Consider the following 16,780-nt stretch of genomic DNA (forward strand, 5'->3'; position numbering starts at 1 on the left):
AAGTTGCTCACCTTGCCAGCTGGGCTTGCATGTGGGCTTCACTTGGATCTCTACCTCAGCATCATCGGCTGCCCTTTTCTTCCCACAGTCATATGCTGTCACTGTGAATTTATAGAGCTTCTCCCCACTGTATTGCAATTTCTCTGTGTTCTCAATGTTTCCTAGAAGATAAGAAGGAAGAAAGGCAAGAAAGAAAAAGAGAAAGAGGGAAAAGGAAAGAGGGAGGGGAGCAAGAAGAAGGGAAAGGGAGAGAGGAAGGACGTTGAGAGGAGATGAAAGAGGAAGAAGAAAGGGACAGGATGAGAGGAGGAGGAGGAGGAGAAAAAAAAGAAAGAGGAGAGAAGGAGAAGAAAGGGACAAAGAAGAAAGAAAAAGAGAGAGAGAGAGCAATGGACTCAATAATGAAGAATAAATTGCATGATAGGAAATTGTCTAGGAAGATAGAGAATGGAAAATGGAACCTGGGGTAAGCAAGGAATTTTGATCCATTTGAGAGATCTGAGGGACAAGGATAGAAGTAGGGATGAACTCACCATCGTTGTCAATGAGAAAAGGAGTGTTGGGGGTGAGAATCTCATAATAGCAGATCTGACTGTATTGTGGGGAACAGTCACCATCAATAGCCTCCACTCTTAAAATTCGGTCATACAACTTCCCCTCTGTCACTGATGCCCGGTACAGCCGCTCCACAAACACTGGGGCAAACTCATTTACATCATTTACTCTCACATGCACAGTTGCCCTGTTCATACCAGAGAAAGGAGAAGGGTTAGCATTGCCCCAACATCCAGAGAATGAAGGGTGCAAAATCTTGGACCAGAGAAGGAAAGTTATAGAACAGAACTGCATCAAAGCAGTTTTGGGCCTGTAGTAGGATAATATTCATTCCCCACCCGATCTCTAAGTGTCCAGTCTGTGTTACCATAACCCTTAGTCAGACTCTATTGTAAAGAGCATGAGCCCAAATGGAACAGATGCCCAAGGGAAGAAGTGAAGCACCCACCTCAGGGGAAGGGGTTAAACGGTTTCCTAAGAGATGAGGTACTTAGCCTCACAAGGGGATCATGGAGAATCTGGGCTCCTAATATGAGGCTGGAGATGCCAGACAATGAACTGGAAAGAATTAAGAGTTCTCCTAAGGCTTCAAAGCATTTGTTCTCATGAAGAGTTGATAGTGAGATAGCATAGTAAATAGAGTGCTGGGTACAAAATCAGCAAGACTCATTTTCATGAGTTCAAATCTAACTTGAGACACTTACTAGCTCTGTGACTCTGTTTGCCTCAGTTTTCTCATCTGGAGAAAGAAATGGCAAACCAGTATCTGCTAAGAAAACCCCAAAAGGAATCATGAAAACTCAGACATGACTAAACAACAAGAGTTGACAATCAAGTAACTCCATCAGGAAAAGTGTGATATAAAACCAAGAATAAAATCCAAAGTGAAAAAAGTAAAACTAACTATAAAAAGTGATGGGAAATGTATATATGTATATATACATATTAGGGAAATGTGCTGTATAATGTGTATGTATATATATATATATATATATATATATATATATATATATATATATATATTATATGTATGGGGGAAAATGTCAGTAGGTCATGTATTATAGATCTGTGTGCTTTGCATGTATAAAGTATATAGTCTATGGGACATTTGTGCCTATGACTGGAAGCTTTTGAGGACAAGGACCATGTATATCACCAAATGTTCTGATCATCTGTCATTATTGTGAATATCTCACATTCACTGAATAGAAGTCGTATGGAGGTGTGCTAGCTTAAGCAAGGAATCAATATGATTTCAGGAGAAGGGACAGAAGAGGGCTCTAGTAGTAAAGTGAAAGGCTCCCTCACTTGTGAGATTTCTTGGTATTGGCTCCATCTGGACCTTCGCCACAGTCATAAGCCTGAATTGTGAAGCTGTGCTCTTTCTGAGCTTCACAGTCCACTGGTTCCTTGGCTCGGATCAACCCTTCTCCAGTCGCCTTGTCCAGGATCACAGCCTCAAAGGGAACCCCAGCCCCATGCAGTCGGAACCCACAGATTTCACCTGGTCAGAAAAGAAAAAGGAAAGCTGTATTATTCCCATCAGCTTCTTCTCTAGCTTACCCCTCCTACTTTTAAGCTCTGTGACCAGATCTTTATAATTCTAGTCCTTTCTCCCCTCCTCATGTTAACAAGAACCCAGTCCCCTTCTTCCTGGGCTTCCACAATGGAGATCTTCATCAGTCATACTGTCTCCAACCCTACCTATGCCCTTCCCTCTAATCCCCCTTTCTCCTGCTTTTTCCTTAAGTTCCCCTTTCCTTTGCCTCTATTCCCTCATCTTTAAGTTCTCCTATTCTATTCCTTCTACTCCCTCTCTCCTTTCCCCCCCCCCAATGCCTTTCAGTTTCCCCCATATATATTCCTATGTCTGTTTCTGCTCTTCCTTGTCTCTGCCTAGCCCACCCCTGCTTTTCCCCCCATTACCAGCATAACGAAGAGGAGCATCCTTGTCAAGGGCAAAGAGCGGTGGATTGAGTAGGACAGTGTTGTCATTCTCCATAACAATGCCCTGGTATTCTGCTTCAATCCATGGTTTGTGTTTGTTGGCTGACACCCCAGGGAACAGAGAGGAAGACCATGTGAGTCAAGACCCCTGTTCTATGAACAACCCTTCTAGACCCAGGCTTTGGCTACCCTTAACCACCTTCTTCCCCCACTCCCAGCCCTTGCCTCTATTGTCAACCCTCTATATTGGCAAATATAATCTTTTTTAGAGCTGGAAAGGGACCTTGAAGTCCATTTAATTCATCTTTTATCATTTTTCTCCTAAGAAAGCTGAAGACCAGAGAGATTAATTGATTTCTATAGAGTCAAACAAGTAATAAGTAGCAAAGGCAGTATTCTAATCCTATCCAGTGCTCTTTCCATTATACTATTATATCCTGCTGGAAGGGCACCAGCCCAGCCCCAGAGAATGGAGTGAGGACATGACAATAACTATGGAGGTGAAGGGCAGAACATATAATCTGTTCTTTCTATTTCCATGGCAACCATCTATACATTGGAGACCCAAAGTCTGCTCTGAATACCAGGGACAAGAAAATGGGGGACTCATCTCTATAAGACATCTCAGATCCTTGGGAGAGTAGCAGGGAGGGGGTAGATGGGATAAGGAACACCAGGAATTATGAAAAAGCTCTGAAAAGAGCATAAGGAGAAATTGAAGTCATAACAGAGAGAGGGAAGGGGAGAGGAAAGAGTTCAAACTCCACTTCCTCTGAATTTCAAATTAAATTACCTCATTTAATGTCATGTCATCTATCCAGCCAACTCTCAATCCAGAACTATACTCTCAGGGGAAAATAAAAGGGGATGTGGAAAGAAAAGGATTTAGGGCAAAGGAGGAGGGGAAATTCCATTTTAAAGATTGGGAATAGAGCAGAGAGATCAATGCCAATGATTGGACCCAATGGTAACAGCATCCTAGAGAATTATTGAGCTGGCCTACATACATCACTAATCCTCCCTGCCCCCACTGCTAAACACACTCACTCAGTACACATCTGCCAGTCCTCAGAATGGTAGATCCCACAACTCTTGTATCTAACCCTAGTCAGGAGTTAGGATCCGAGTCCTATAAACTTTTAGTAAGCCAGTGCTCCTGCTGTTTTGTTTCTTAATCACACCTACTGTTTTGTTTCTTAATTACACCCAACATCTAGTCTTCATTCTTTTTTCCCATCTGAGACAATTCCAAAAGGGACATAGCCTTTCCCCGCATTTCAACCCAAAGGGCTCAGGGAACATTTCCCCCAGTCCTCCCTTAAAGATCATGCTGGCTCTGCAGTGAGGGATTTAAGGCATAAGATAGGTCTTTTGGAAGAGCCATATCAGTGTCCCAGTGGGCCCAAATTTCCTAACAAGAAACTTGGTTTAGAATTTCATCTTCTGTCCAACCTCCCTCACTCTTTACTCAACCAAAATACTCCACTGAGGAATAGGCAGCTCTATCTGTGTTTAGCCCTTCTTCACCATCAAATCCTTGGCTCTTAAATTATATTAATGAAGTTACAATTTCCCTTGCATGGGAGGGAGAGATGGAATTCGTGTCACCAAAGAACAATTGAGTCACTCAGAGGAAGTTTATCTGAAATGTCATATAGGGAGTATGCTGCTGAATCCAGAATTCCTGACTGCCAGTATTTTGAGGGGGCGAAGCAGTCACCTGAGAATAGAACTCTCATGTACTGGACCCTGAGTCCATGTTCACTGTAGACATCATGCCCCTCCCTATTCCCCTCCTCAGCTGGGGGATGAACCACAAGATGGTGAACAGGAAAGAAAAGGATATGGCAGGACACCAAAAAGCTGAGGTTGAGACAGGAGATGAAAAAAGAAGAGGAATAGCAGAGCACAAGAATAGGCGAGGCAGAGATGGAACACAAGATGGAGGGGAACAGGTGGAAAAAGGGCAATTTCTCTCCCTGGTTCTCCCCTTTTCTTCTCCCCCTTCAGTTCTCATTCCTTTCTTCTTATTCCTTTTTAGCTATTTTATCTTTTTTCCTTCCTCCCTTCCCCACTCCACTCTCTCCTCTTTCCTTCTTTCCTTCCTCCTCCTGGACCCCCATTTCTTTCCTTCCTTTCTCTACTCCCCTTTCTTTTCTCCTCACCAGTTCTTCCCTTCCCTTTTCCCCCTGTCTCTTTCTCCCCTCAGTTCTCTCTTCTCCCTTCAATTTTCCACTTCTTTTTTCTCCTCTCTTTTCTCCCTCCCCACTCCAATTCTTCCTTCCCTTTTCAGGTGTCCCCTCCCTCTTTCCTCTCCTCTCCTTCATTTCTCCTTTTCCCTTTCTTTTCTTCACTTCTCATCTTCTCCTCAATTCTCTTTCCTCTTCTTTTCTCTCAGTTCTCTCTTCTCTTTTCCTCATTCCCCAGGTTTTCTCCTTTCCCCTCCCCCCAGTTCTTCTCACCCTGTATCTTTCCTTTTCTCTCTTCCTATCTTCCTTCTGTACCTCAACATGTCTACTCTGCTAAATGAGTGTCTACCCTATCTCCTAATTTTTCCCTCTGTTTTTTTCTCTTATCTCCCCCTCTTTTTCATTTCCCTTTCACCTCTGATAACTCTTTTCTCCCTTTTCCTTCCTCAGATTTTTCCCACACCTGTTTCTCTCATCTTCCTCCTACGTTTCTCCATTAGCTTTCTACCCAAAACCTCACCTTTTCTTCTTCCCTCCTCTTTCCCTCTCTCTTTTTCTCCCTCCCTTATCCAGCTGAATTTATGAATTTATCATCTGCCCTTTTGCTAAAGGGCTTCTGGGCTCTGATAACTCACAGCCCAGCTGTGTGCCGGCAGAAGAACATATACGCACATGAACATGCAAAAACATACGTGCTCTGAATGGCTGAACTACAGAGAACGGTTTCTTCCTGGGACTGGATAGAGAAAAATCAAATAAATTTGCCACACACATAAAAAATACACCCCCCCCGAGAATTGTATAGATATGAAGAAAGATATGTGTCACCCCTCAGATACAACTTCTCCTGAGAGCAGAGAAATCAACATACAAATACAAGAAGAGACAAGCAATTAATATAGTATGATCAAGAAATAGAGATAGGGAAGGACATTGGGCTAAAGAAGAAAAGAACAACCTAGAGGGAAAAGAAGGGGAAGAGTGAGAAACACATGGGTCTAGAGCATGTGAAGAAGCATGCAGCACTGGGGAAAGGGATGGAGAGAAGGATGGATGGAAGGAAAGACACAGGTCATACTCAACTAGCCTTAGCATCTCTTGCCCACCTCCCAACTCCCTATACCTCTTCCCCCACCGGTGCCCACCCCCCCATCACTCACCTTTATTACAGAAACTGGTGGGGAGCAGGGAGGTCAGAAGGAGGGGGAGCAGCAAGGGGGCCATGGTGTGGGGTAGGGCAATTGCTCTCCCTTGGGAGCTTCCTTCCTTATTCCACCTTCAGGAAAGGATGCTGTGGGGAGGAGGGTCAAAGGATAAGTAAGGGAGTGACAGTGGAGGGGAACCTCATGGATTAATCCTTCGGAGCAGACCAGGGCAGACCGACCTGTGTAGATAAGGTGGTGGGGGAGGGGGGCTAGCAATGGCTCTCTTTCCCTCCCGCTCCCCGGGTTTTCTCGATTCCTCACTCACTCCCACCCCATCCCTGCTACTGCAGAATGATGTCAGCACAGCCGGGTGGGGATTGATGGTAATTCCAGCCAATGAGGTGACTGGGGGGGCTGGCGCTGCAGGGAGGGAGGGGACCAATGGTGCTGGAGAATGTGGTGGAGCTTTTTTTTCCGTGACTGCAATTTGGGGAGTAGGGGAACTGCAGGGAAAGCAGGAGAGCCATGGAATGAATGGAAAATCAGAGCAGCGTGAGATGAAGGAGCTGTACATCAGGGGGTGGGGATGCGAACCTTTGGAAGATTGGTGAGGGAGCTGTCTCCTAAATATGGCCCCTCCTCTTCACCTATGCTCCCTCTTTGCCCCCTTTTTCCCAGTGTGATCCTTTTCTATAAACCACAGGGACTAAACCCACAACTCCAGTCAAGGAGACCCCAACAGCCCAGCTCCCAACATCCTGGAAGACATCCTGGGCTTTTCAGTATGGAAGCAGAGAGAGAGAACTCCAGGGTTAATGTCAGAGAAAAATGTTCCCTTTCCTACATCCTCCTGCTGGGACAATTCACCTGTAACACCTATAATCCACCTAGAATGTTGGGAAATTCATCCTGTGGATCAAAAATGGACACAGACACAACGATATCTATGAATATCGACGTTTTTTTTTCTTTTTTTAAGTCAAGGCTCCCTTCTAATGCCTTACCATTATTTCCTCCACATTCAAAACTAATCTAATATCAAATCTTGTTTACTCCAGCACTTAGGAGTCTGGGAAAAGCCTATGTAAGAACTGAGGTTGGGACTCACAATAAAACTCACAGCTTGGATATAAGAGAGATTCTAGGGGCAGAGATGTATAGACAAGGCTAAAAGAGGAAGGAGCCATTGCTGTGGGAGGGGGAGACAGGCTTTTCCTTGTGACAAAAGGGAACCCCTGTGTTCCAAGCTGGAAAGTGGAGAATTCCTTTAAACACCCAGCCAAGCTCATCATTCATCCTTTATCTAGGGCACTGGAGCTGTGGCCCAATTCCTCCTCAAGATGCAGGTTTCTCCTTTAGGGTCCAGTGATTGTCACCATTCCCCATAGCCTTAACCAAATGGAAGGAGGAATTGTCATGGTGAGGGGGAGCTGTGTGATGAAGCAGATATACTGATTTCAATTCCCCTCAATAATAGCTGGCATTATCTTCTATATTTTGATTCTCTTGGATCTATGACTCAGTATTGGACTGTCAGGATCTTGTTGTCCCACATCCCAGTTGAATGCTGGGTGGTCCCATGAGATTCCTCTGTGCTAGCCACCTATACCCAGGAATAGCTGTTCTGCCTACGGAAAAGTCATACTCAGCCTTCTAAGGCATTAGTGGGAAGAAGGAAAGACCAGTTTTAAATCAAGAAAACTTCAAGTACTCTACAACTGGCACTAACACCCCAAAACTTATTACCTTTTGCCTAATTTCTCAGGAAAAACTGAAGTCAAGAATAACTTGGCAATATCATAATTAATCAATAAGTAAATATATCTTAAGAATCGACATGTTGTAGACATATTGCAATCCGATTCCAATCCCTAGCTGACACTGGCTTCTGGTTTACTTGTGCTTTCCTTTAGAAGAAATCTACAAGGAGACCCCCAGCCTCCATTTTATCAATCCTATTTATATAATAAATAAGAATACTTCACATACTCCCATCTGTCTGTCTGTCTGTCTGTCTGAAAGAGGGGTTTTCTCCATTTACTCCTTTTTGCTTTATCATCCCTACCCCTTCTACATCTTCCTTCATCCTTTATTCTCTTGGACTTTTAAATTACTTTCACCTCCCCTTTAAGGAGCATTCCCCAAGTCTTCTTAATATCTTAATTGGGATAGATAAATTTCTTTCAGTTCCCTTCATGCCACTGGCTATTAGCACTGGAGCCATGTAGATTATTCTAGAGCTAAAGGGACAAGATGGAACTATTGACCTATGTCCTGCATTCCTAAAGCTAGGAATAAATACTTTTTCAAATAAATACTTTTATTCCTAGAATATGTAATACCTCTAAGTCACATAAAATACAAAGGTAATTTTTTTATCAGTGCACAGCATAAAAACTCATCAGTTGCACAGTACATAACATTCATGTTATAATTACATGTGGAAGACTAGATACACTACCTGCTGAAACATAATATATATAATACATAGAATTGCATATTACAAACCAAATGTATCAATCACTTGTATTACATACCTCATAACATATTACATAGCCAGATGACATCTTGCAGACCATATTCATAGGTCACATGCAAATGTACAGCATTCAGAGACAAATTACCTACTGTAGATCAAATATAAAGTTCATATGTGAAACACAAAGTGTTACACATTGAAGCTATGTGCATATTACATGCTGAACCAATGGGAATTATCTGATTATATGGGTAACTTTTTCTATCATTATATTCAAAGTATCACAATTTATCCTGGTCACTGACCAAATAGATGCCTTAGATGTAGATAGTGCCTAAGATGTAACCTGCTTTGCTGAGATACAGTAACCCATAGTCCCAGCCCTATTCCATGGATGGCTCAGTCTCTCTCAGATTTCAGTCATGCACAAAACAATTTTAATAAGCATACTCAGGTGTCTTTAGGCCTCTATAGAGGAATATATTCAGAAAAGAGGCAGCTCTAGGAATTAACCAATTCCAATTTGTGCTGTGGTTCCCCTTTGATCAGGGAGTCAATTGAATTTACTGACTCTCTGAAAGATTCCATTGTGCATTTTATTATTCAGCTAAGTGACATTGTGGATCCTCTCCCTATGAAGCAATATCTGGCATGCAAGTTTTAAAGACTAGCTGTTAGTTATACTCCCCAGGTAAGTAATACAAATTGGTAACCAAGCAAACTTCTTTGAACATTTCACAAGCACAGTCTCATGCTTCCTATTAACACGTGAAGCCAAATTTAGCCAGTAGCATATATTTCTTACCAGCTCCAGAGCTATCTCTTGACCCAAGTGACTAAAATCACCATGACTATGTAGTAGTTTGCTCATGGTAGAACAAACTATTTTTTTTAAACATCCTATGTTGAATCAATCAACATTTGGCATAGTGCATAGTTCCACATCTGCCATTCTCTCAATAGTGAGCTGTCTTCTAAGGAATAAAGCGTGAATACTTAAGGGTCATGATCCCATTTCTTGGCTTGTATAATTTCCCAAATGCCTTCATTACACAGTTGCTCTTGTTGCCAGCCATCCAAGAATAAATGGAATAAAAAGAATGGTACGATGCAATGAAATTTACATCTACTGATGATATACTTCCCAGAGGAAGTCCTCAACATACCTAGTCATACTATGTCACAATTACCTTCACCCCTTCTATAGGCACTGCCATAATTTTGGACATATGGAACCTATTAGCAATGGTTTCTGCGTTCACTTTAATCTTCTCTGACAGGTAATGAGTACTGAACTTATTATTGGCTATTACCACTGACTACCTGACAAGCAACCTTACAAGATATAATAAAGGTCAGTGGGTTCTTTTATACTTAAAACTGAACTTTGTATGCAGACTTGAAATTTATCAGTGAAGGTCTACTTCAAAACCAATATGGGGATAGAATAATGAATATCATTATCTAGTAAGTATTCTATTGACATATGCAATTGGTGATTAGCAAACTGCTAAAATAATACTGGAGGCAACTAGATGGCTCAATAGGAGTGCTGGGCCTGGAATCGGAAAGACCTGAGTTCAGATACTTCTTCAGACACTTACTGGTTGTGTAACTCTGGGCAATTCATTTAATCTCTTCTTGCCTTAACCCACTGAAGAAGGAAATTGCAAATTACTCCAGTATCTTTTCCAAGAAAACCCCTTGGACAGTATTGGTGTGATATGGTCTACAGGTCAGAAAGAGTCAGACATGACTAAATGATTGAACAATATCAGCAACAACAAAATAAAACTGCTCCCCAGCCCTCCCAGGCATGTGTTAGTGTACTACACAAAGGATGTGCATTTACCCTGGTTTATGGGAAAGTTAAGTAGTAACCTATAATATAAAATGCTTTAGATGAAACCAACAAAGGAGAGATGGGAAATTCTCAAGGACTAAATTCTGAAGACACAAAGGAAAACAATTCCAATGAGAAAGAAAAATGAGATTTGTTTGAAAGTACTTATGTGGATGCATGGAGAACTCACCAACCAATTTCAGTTTTCAAAAGAAGATACACAGAAGTCAGAAGCAATATCAGAAGCATAAAGGGAATCTGAGTACAGAACAGTCTTATTTAAAAAAAAAAAGTGTTAGGCATACGAAAGCTCAGAATGAGCTAAATTGGCAAAGGAACCTAAGGACAACTAAAAAGTGTGTGTGTGTATGTGTGTGTGTGTTTAATCCATATTGGTAGGAAAAAGAATTAAATAAGGTAAAGTTTTGGATTGAGGTGAATGAGACAACTGACAATAAAAAGAAAGCAGAACTGCTCAACTTTTACTATATTTCTATCTTCTTTCAAAGAATGACAATGTTTATGTTAGAAATGACAGGATAAAAATGATTCATATAGACTTGATACCTATAATAAATAAGGAGTGAGAGAGTACCTCATAGCTTTTGACATATTCAAGTAACTTGACCCATATGAACTACATCATTAGATCCTGAAAGACCTAGTAAATATGATTACTTATCCATTGCCAGTGATATTTGAAAGAAATTAAATAGACAAGGATTTGCAGGACAAATGTTCTTCCATTTTTCAAAAAAAGGGAAAAGAATAGAGCTTGAAAATTCTAGGCCATTGACTTTGACTTTGATTCCTGGAAAAACTCTAGAATGGATTTAGATGGGAAAGTGGTGATTTTGTGAGGAATAACAGGTCATTCCAGATGAATCTCATTTCCTAGTAGATGAGAAGAATTCTATAGATAGAGTTTATTTAGGTTTTAGCAAAGTTTTTGATAAAGTATATTATGCTATTCTTGTGAAAGATATAGATTAGAGCAGAGTTTTGAAAGAAATGAGGGATTCTAAAAAGCAAAGGTGAGACTGGAATGCATTCCAGGCTTGGGAGTCAGCTAATGTAAAGGCACAAATATAAAGTGTCACATGTAAGAAACAGCAAGGAAATTCACTTGACTAGACTGTACAGTGTAGAAAGGAAAGTAATGTATAAATTTGAAAAGATAGGTTGGGGCCAGGCTGTAAAACACTTTAATAACTGAAAAGGAGTGCTTGTATTTGATCCTGGATGCAATAGGGAGCCACTGGAATTTATTGAGTAGGAGAATAGAATTGTCAGACTTTAGGAAATCATTTGAAAGCTGCATGCAGGATGGATTAGAGAGGAAGAAATAAAGGCAAAGAGAACTTTTAGGCAGCTACTGAAATAATACAGATGAGAAGTGATAAGTGACTGAGCTAGACTAGTAGCCATATGAGTAAAGAAAAGGGGACATTTATGAGAGATGATATGGAGGTAACAACAACTGATTGGGCATGTAGAATAAGGAGTCAAGGATAATACCAAGTTTTTGAACTTAGTAATGGAAAAGATGATGGGAACCTGGACAGAAATAGGGAAGTTCAAAAGTGGGGCAGGTATAGAAAGAAAGAGAATGAATTCAGTTTTCAACATGCTGGGTTTGAGATGCCTACAAGACATCTGGTTGAAATATCCAATAGGCAGTTGGAGAGAGTAATTAAGACTCTGTGGGTGAATGAGTGGGTATACATATATATGCACATAAATGTATGTGTGCATATGTTTATATATACAATAGGGTATACATATTATATATGCTTGGGAGTCAATCCATAGGAGAATGAGGTCAATAAGTGATAAGTATAGGAGAGAAGAGGGTTCAGGAGAGAGTATACCCACAATTAGAGAGTATGGACAATGAGTCAGCAAAGAAAACTGGTAAAAATATTAAGCAGGTAAAAGAGAACAACATCCTGAAAACCCAGAAAGAAAAGAATGTTCAAAAGGAGAATATGGTCAATAGTTTTAGATACTGTAGAGATCTTGAGAAGGATGAGAATTGAGATTGGGGTGTTTGATTTGGCAATTAAGAGAAAACTAGTAAATTTGGAGATTAATGAAGTTGAAAGTCAGAATTTCAGTCAAGAATTGAGAAGTGAGTGAATAAGAAGAGAAGTAAAGGCAATGGAAGTAGACAATTCCTTTTTTCTATGAGTTTGGCTGAAGTGGAAAAAGAAATATAATATTAGATAGTGGTTTGTCCTCTACTTGATTCTCTGTGAAACCCCCCTGAGGGAATTGACATGTACTGAGGAGCTGTTTTTTGTCATCTTTACATATTTCCCATGTTTTTCAACAGAAGGGAAGAATGGAATAAACATTTTTATTTAGCACCTAATACAAAACTGAGGCAAATAAGAAATTAAATTATTTATTCAGGATCTCATAGTAGTAAGTGCCCTGAGTCCAAATTTGTAGTCAGGTCTTCCTAACTCCAGACTTTTCACCACACCACCAGCTACCTCTGATACCTCTAGAATAACCTTCCTCTATTTCATGAATTGGCTCTATCAGTTCTGAGTAGCTGGGGATCTGTTTTCTCTAAACACTAATATCTAATAATGATGACCTATATCACTTTTCTCAGCATTTGAGTCAGTATAACATGATCTATGTATTTCATAGCTACTGTAACCACTGGATTTTTGACCTCTCTGTAAGTTTCTCCATTAGAAGGAAGTTGTATTCTTTCTTTTCATTTTAATAGAACAGGAATTTCAAATGGTACTTATTGGTACTCAGTACTTATTGAACTACCAAAATGTTTTGTCAGCATCACATTATTCAAATAAAAGCTATCTACATTCATTGTCTTGAATTACTCTCCTCTCAATCGTTCCACAACCCTTTGAAATTTTGTTTCTGACCTCAAATAACTCAACTGAATCCACTCTCTCTAATGATCTAATTACCAAACCTAATGGCCTTTTCTCAATCCTCATACTTCTTGGCCTCTTTGCAGCATTGGACATTCTTGACTACTTTTCCCTCTACACTTTCTCCTTTGGATTTTCATGACATTGTTCTCTTTTGATTTTCCTTCTAGCTGTCTGAGTGCTCCTTCTCAATTTCATCTGCTATCATCATCCATATCATTGTCTTTAAATATGGGCCCTTTTCTCTATACATACAGTTTCTCCCTTAATGACTTCATTAGTTCCTAATTCCTACAGATTTAATTGTTATCTCAATGTGGATAATGCTCAGATCTATATATCCAGCGTAGGAATCTCTCCCAGGCTCTAGTTCTTTATCTTTGGTTGATTATTTGATTTTTTTCCAACTGCTCTTATATCTTGGAGACATCTCAAACTCCACATATCCAAAACAACTTATTATTTTTCCACTCAATTCCAACCTTTGCCAAGCTTTCCAAATTTTTGTTTAACATCTCCTCTCTTCTGGTTTCCCAGGTTCCTAATTTTGGTATTATCCTCTACTCCTCACTTTCCATTTTGCTATTTCTACCTTTACATTGTTATGCTTTTAGCTGCAACATTTCTCCCTTTGGATCCCTTTTCTCTACTCACATAAAATTCTATCTTGTTTCACATCCTTATTATTTCTTTCCTGAATTCTTGCAATAGCCTCCTAAATAGTGTCTCTGCCTCAAGGGTCTCCTATGTCCAAACTATATTCCACATAGCTTCCAAAGTGATTTTCTTAAGAAGCCATCAAACCATATCATTCCCTTAACCAAATAAACTCCAAAGTTCCCTCTTTCCTTTAGGATCAAATATAAACTTCTTTGGCTTTTAAAGCCACATCTTCCACAACCTGGTCTCAATTTCATTATATAGTATTCTTCTTTCTGCATTTCTAGTCCAACCAAATCAATCTTTTCCCTAATTCTCACATAAGGAGAATAGAATTGTAGACCAACTTTTAGGAAAATTACTTGGAAGCTGCATGCAGGATAGATTAGAGAGGGAGAGATGAAGCAAGAGGACCTATTTAGAGTCTATTGAAATAGCACAGGTGAGAGGTGATAAGAGACTGAACTAGAATAGTATGAGTAAAGAGAAGGGGACATATATGAGAGATATCATGTAGGTAAAAAGGATAAGACTGAACAACTGATTGGGTATATAGAGTAAGGGAGGGTAAGGAGTCAAAGGTAATACCAAGATTTTGACCCTAGTAATGGAAAAGATGATAGGAACCTGGACAAAAATAGAAAAGTTCAAAAGTGGGGTGAGTATGGCGGGAAAGAGAATGAGTCCAGTTTTCAACATACTGGGTTTGAGATGCCTACAAGACATGTTATTGAAATAGCCAATACACAGTTGGGGAGATTAATTAAGACAAGTAAGACTGTCTCCAGTGTCCACTTCTCCTCCACTTCATAAAATTCCTAACTTCTTTTAAGACAGCTCAATGCTAGCTTCTATACAAGCCCTTTTTTTATCTTTCCACCCACTAATGCCCTTCATCCCTAGCTACCTGGAATTTGCTTTATGAATGTAACTGGCATTTGATGGGAAAGAAGCTATATATATCCAAACTATTTATTCAAGGCTTAACAGTCTCCCTATCCAATTCCAGTTCCACAAATAATAAGCATAGCAAGTAAACCCATTTATCCAAGATGATAGAAAGCAGAAACCAAAAAAAGGAATACACAAATGAAAAATATATGCCACACAAGAAGATAGGGAATAATTTCTTCCATTGGGAGCCAAATAGCTCAATCAAGAGTATCAAATCTCATCTAAGAGGAAATTCCCAATGTCTCTAGTGTAGTAAATTTAGGATAAGAGACATAATAGAGGTAAGAGCTCTTCTACATGTCAGTTTCTTCCTAGCATCTTTCTCTTCCTTCAGGAACCTAAAGAGAATGTGGAAACGTCTTTTCTCTGGAAACCAGAAAATCAAAATTTCTCTTTTCCCAAACTTTCACCAACTCTTTCTCTCATCATACATAGGACATTAAATAATATATGTCACCAGTCAGGAGAATCTTATGGAATAGACTTTGAGGCAGAGGTAACATTTATTCTATAATAATATTGTATATAATGTTTTTTCTCCTGATCGAATATAAACTCTTTGAGACCAAGCACTGTTCATTTTCCTTTTTGTGTTCAAGCAAATTGTCCATCATATAATAAATGCTTATTGATTAGTTGGTTGATTGGCTAACATCACAATCAAAATGTTGTCAAAAACAGATGCCTGGAAGCTCTCTAATAATCATAAATGTTTGTCCACATAAGTCTCCTAACGCCTTTGTATCACATCAATGGTATCTTCCAACAAGATATTAAAGGCTTCCTTTCCTGGTGGGCAGAGACTCACCCCTGAGGACAGAAAATTTCCATATTGAGTTTCATGTAGCAAAGTAGTTAGGCTAACAATATATCATCATATAATAACTATCATCAGAGGAGAATTCTGGTTGCTGGGGAAAGCATAAATCCAAAGTTTCCCAGTTATCCAGGCTCATTTCTGTTATCTTTGACTCATTAGTCTAACAGTGAGTGTCTCTCTACCACTCCATAAACTCCAATGGATTGCTCTTACTTCCAGGATCAACAACAATAAACAATTATTAAGCTCTTGATGTTTTCCAGGGAATAAAAAAAAAGACAGAAACATAGTTCCTGCCCTCAAAGAACTCACATCCTAATAACGGAAATAACATACAAATGACCATTAACATGGAAGATATATACAAAGTATATGGATGGTAATCTCAGAGGGAAAGCATGGCAGCCAAAGGGAAATGGAAAGACTTACTGCATAAGAGGTCATGTGAACTGAGATCTGAAGGAAGCCAGGGAAGTCAGAAGGCAGAGGAAAAGTGGAGGAGCACTCCAAGTTTGAAGGACAACCTATGAAGACAGAATCGAAAGACAGAATATTGTGTTAAAGGATCAGCAAAAAGGCTAGAGTTGCTAGACAATAGAATACTTTTGTTATTAAGTCATTTCCCACTCTTTGAGACCCCATTTGGGGTTTTCTTGGCAAAGATACCAGAATAGTCTGCCATTTTCTTCTCCAGCTCATTTTACAGATAAAGAAATTGAGGCAAATAGGATTAAATGATTTTCCCAAGGTCACACAGAGAGTAAGTATCTGAATCAGGATTTGAACGCTGGAAGATTTCTTCCTTATTTCAGTCCCACTTCTCTGTGCATTATGGCACCACCCAGTGTCTCTATTACCATACAGCAATATTGTCTTGCTGCCCCTTGCAAACAAGATTCCATATCCCAACTTGGTCTTTTCACAGGGCTTTTCCCTGATACCTGGAATGCTTTCCCATTGATCTCTGTCTCCTGACTTAGTTCTCAGCCCAAATGTCACCTCCTTTAGGAGGTTTTTCTCATTCCCCTCCACTGCTGTGCCTTCTTTCTGAGATTCCCTCCCATCTACTCTGAATATATCTTCTAAATTCATAGTTGTTTGCATGTTGTCTCTTTCATTATGATTGTGAGTTCCTTGTTTTTGCTTTTTTATCACCAATGCCTACCATGATGCCTAATAAATGATTGTTGATTGACTATCTTGGAAAGTGTCATTGCTCCTAAAAGCACATCATCTTCAATTACTTCTCTCACCAGGAATTTTTAAAACCATCTCT

At 39.9% G+C, this 16,780-nt stretch overlaps 1 protein-coding gene across 2 annotated transcripts in view; it reads right to left on the bottom strand.

The window, feature by feature from the left end:
• CLSTN3 (calsyntenin 3) overlaps positions 1–16,780 on the bottom strand; it is an 80,094-nt gene that overhangs the window by 24,277 nt on the left and 39,037 nt on the right. The window contains exons 4-9 of one of the 2 annotated variants that reach the window (XM_031938243.1): positions 15,934–16,028; positions 5,852–5,982; positions 2,482–2,604; positions 1,864–2,059; positions 534–742; positions 12–161 (exon numbers count right to left, since the gene is read on the bottom strand). In XM_031938243.1, coding sequence (XP_031794103.1) covers positions 12–161; positions 534–742; positions 1,864–2,059; positions 2,482–2,604; positions 5,852–5,915 — 742 coding nt within the window. In that variant the 5' untranslated portion in view covers positions 5,916–5,982; positions 15,934–16,028. Of the gene's footprint in view, positions 1–11; positions 162–533; positions 743–1,863; positions 2,060–2,481; positions 2,605–5,851; positions 5,983–6,075; positions 6,187–15,933; positions 16,029–16,780 lie in introns of those variants that run through there. The other variant, XM_023504567.2, reaches the window with a different exon arrangement.

This window comes from Sarcophilus harrisii, chromosome 5 (assembly GCF_902635505.1).
Source record: "Sarcophilus harrisii chromosome 5, mSarHar1.11, whole genome shotgun sequence".
NCBI lineage: Eukaryota > Metazoa > Chordata > Mammalia > Dasyuromorphia > Dasyuridae > Sarcophilus > Sarcophilus harrisii.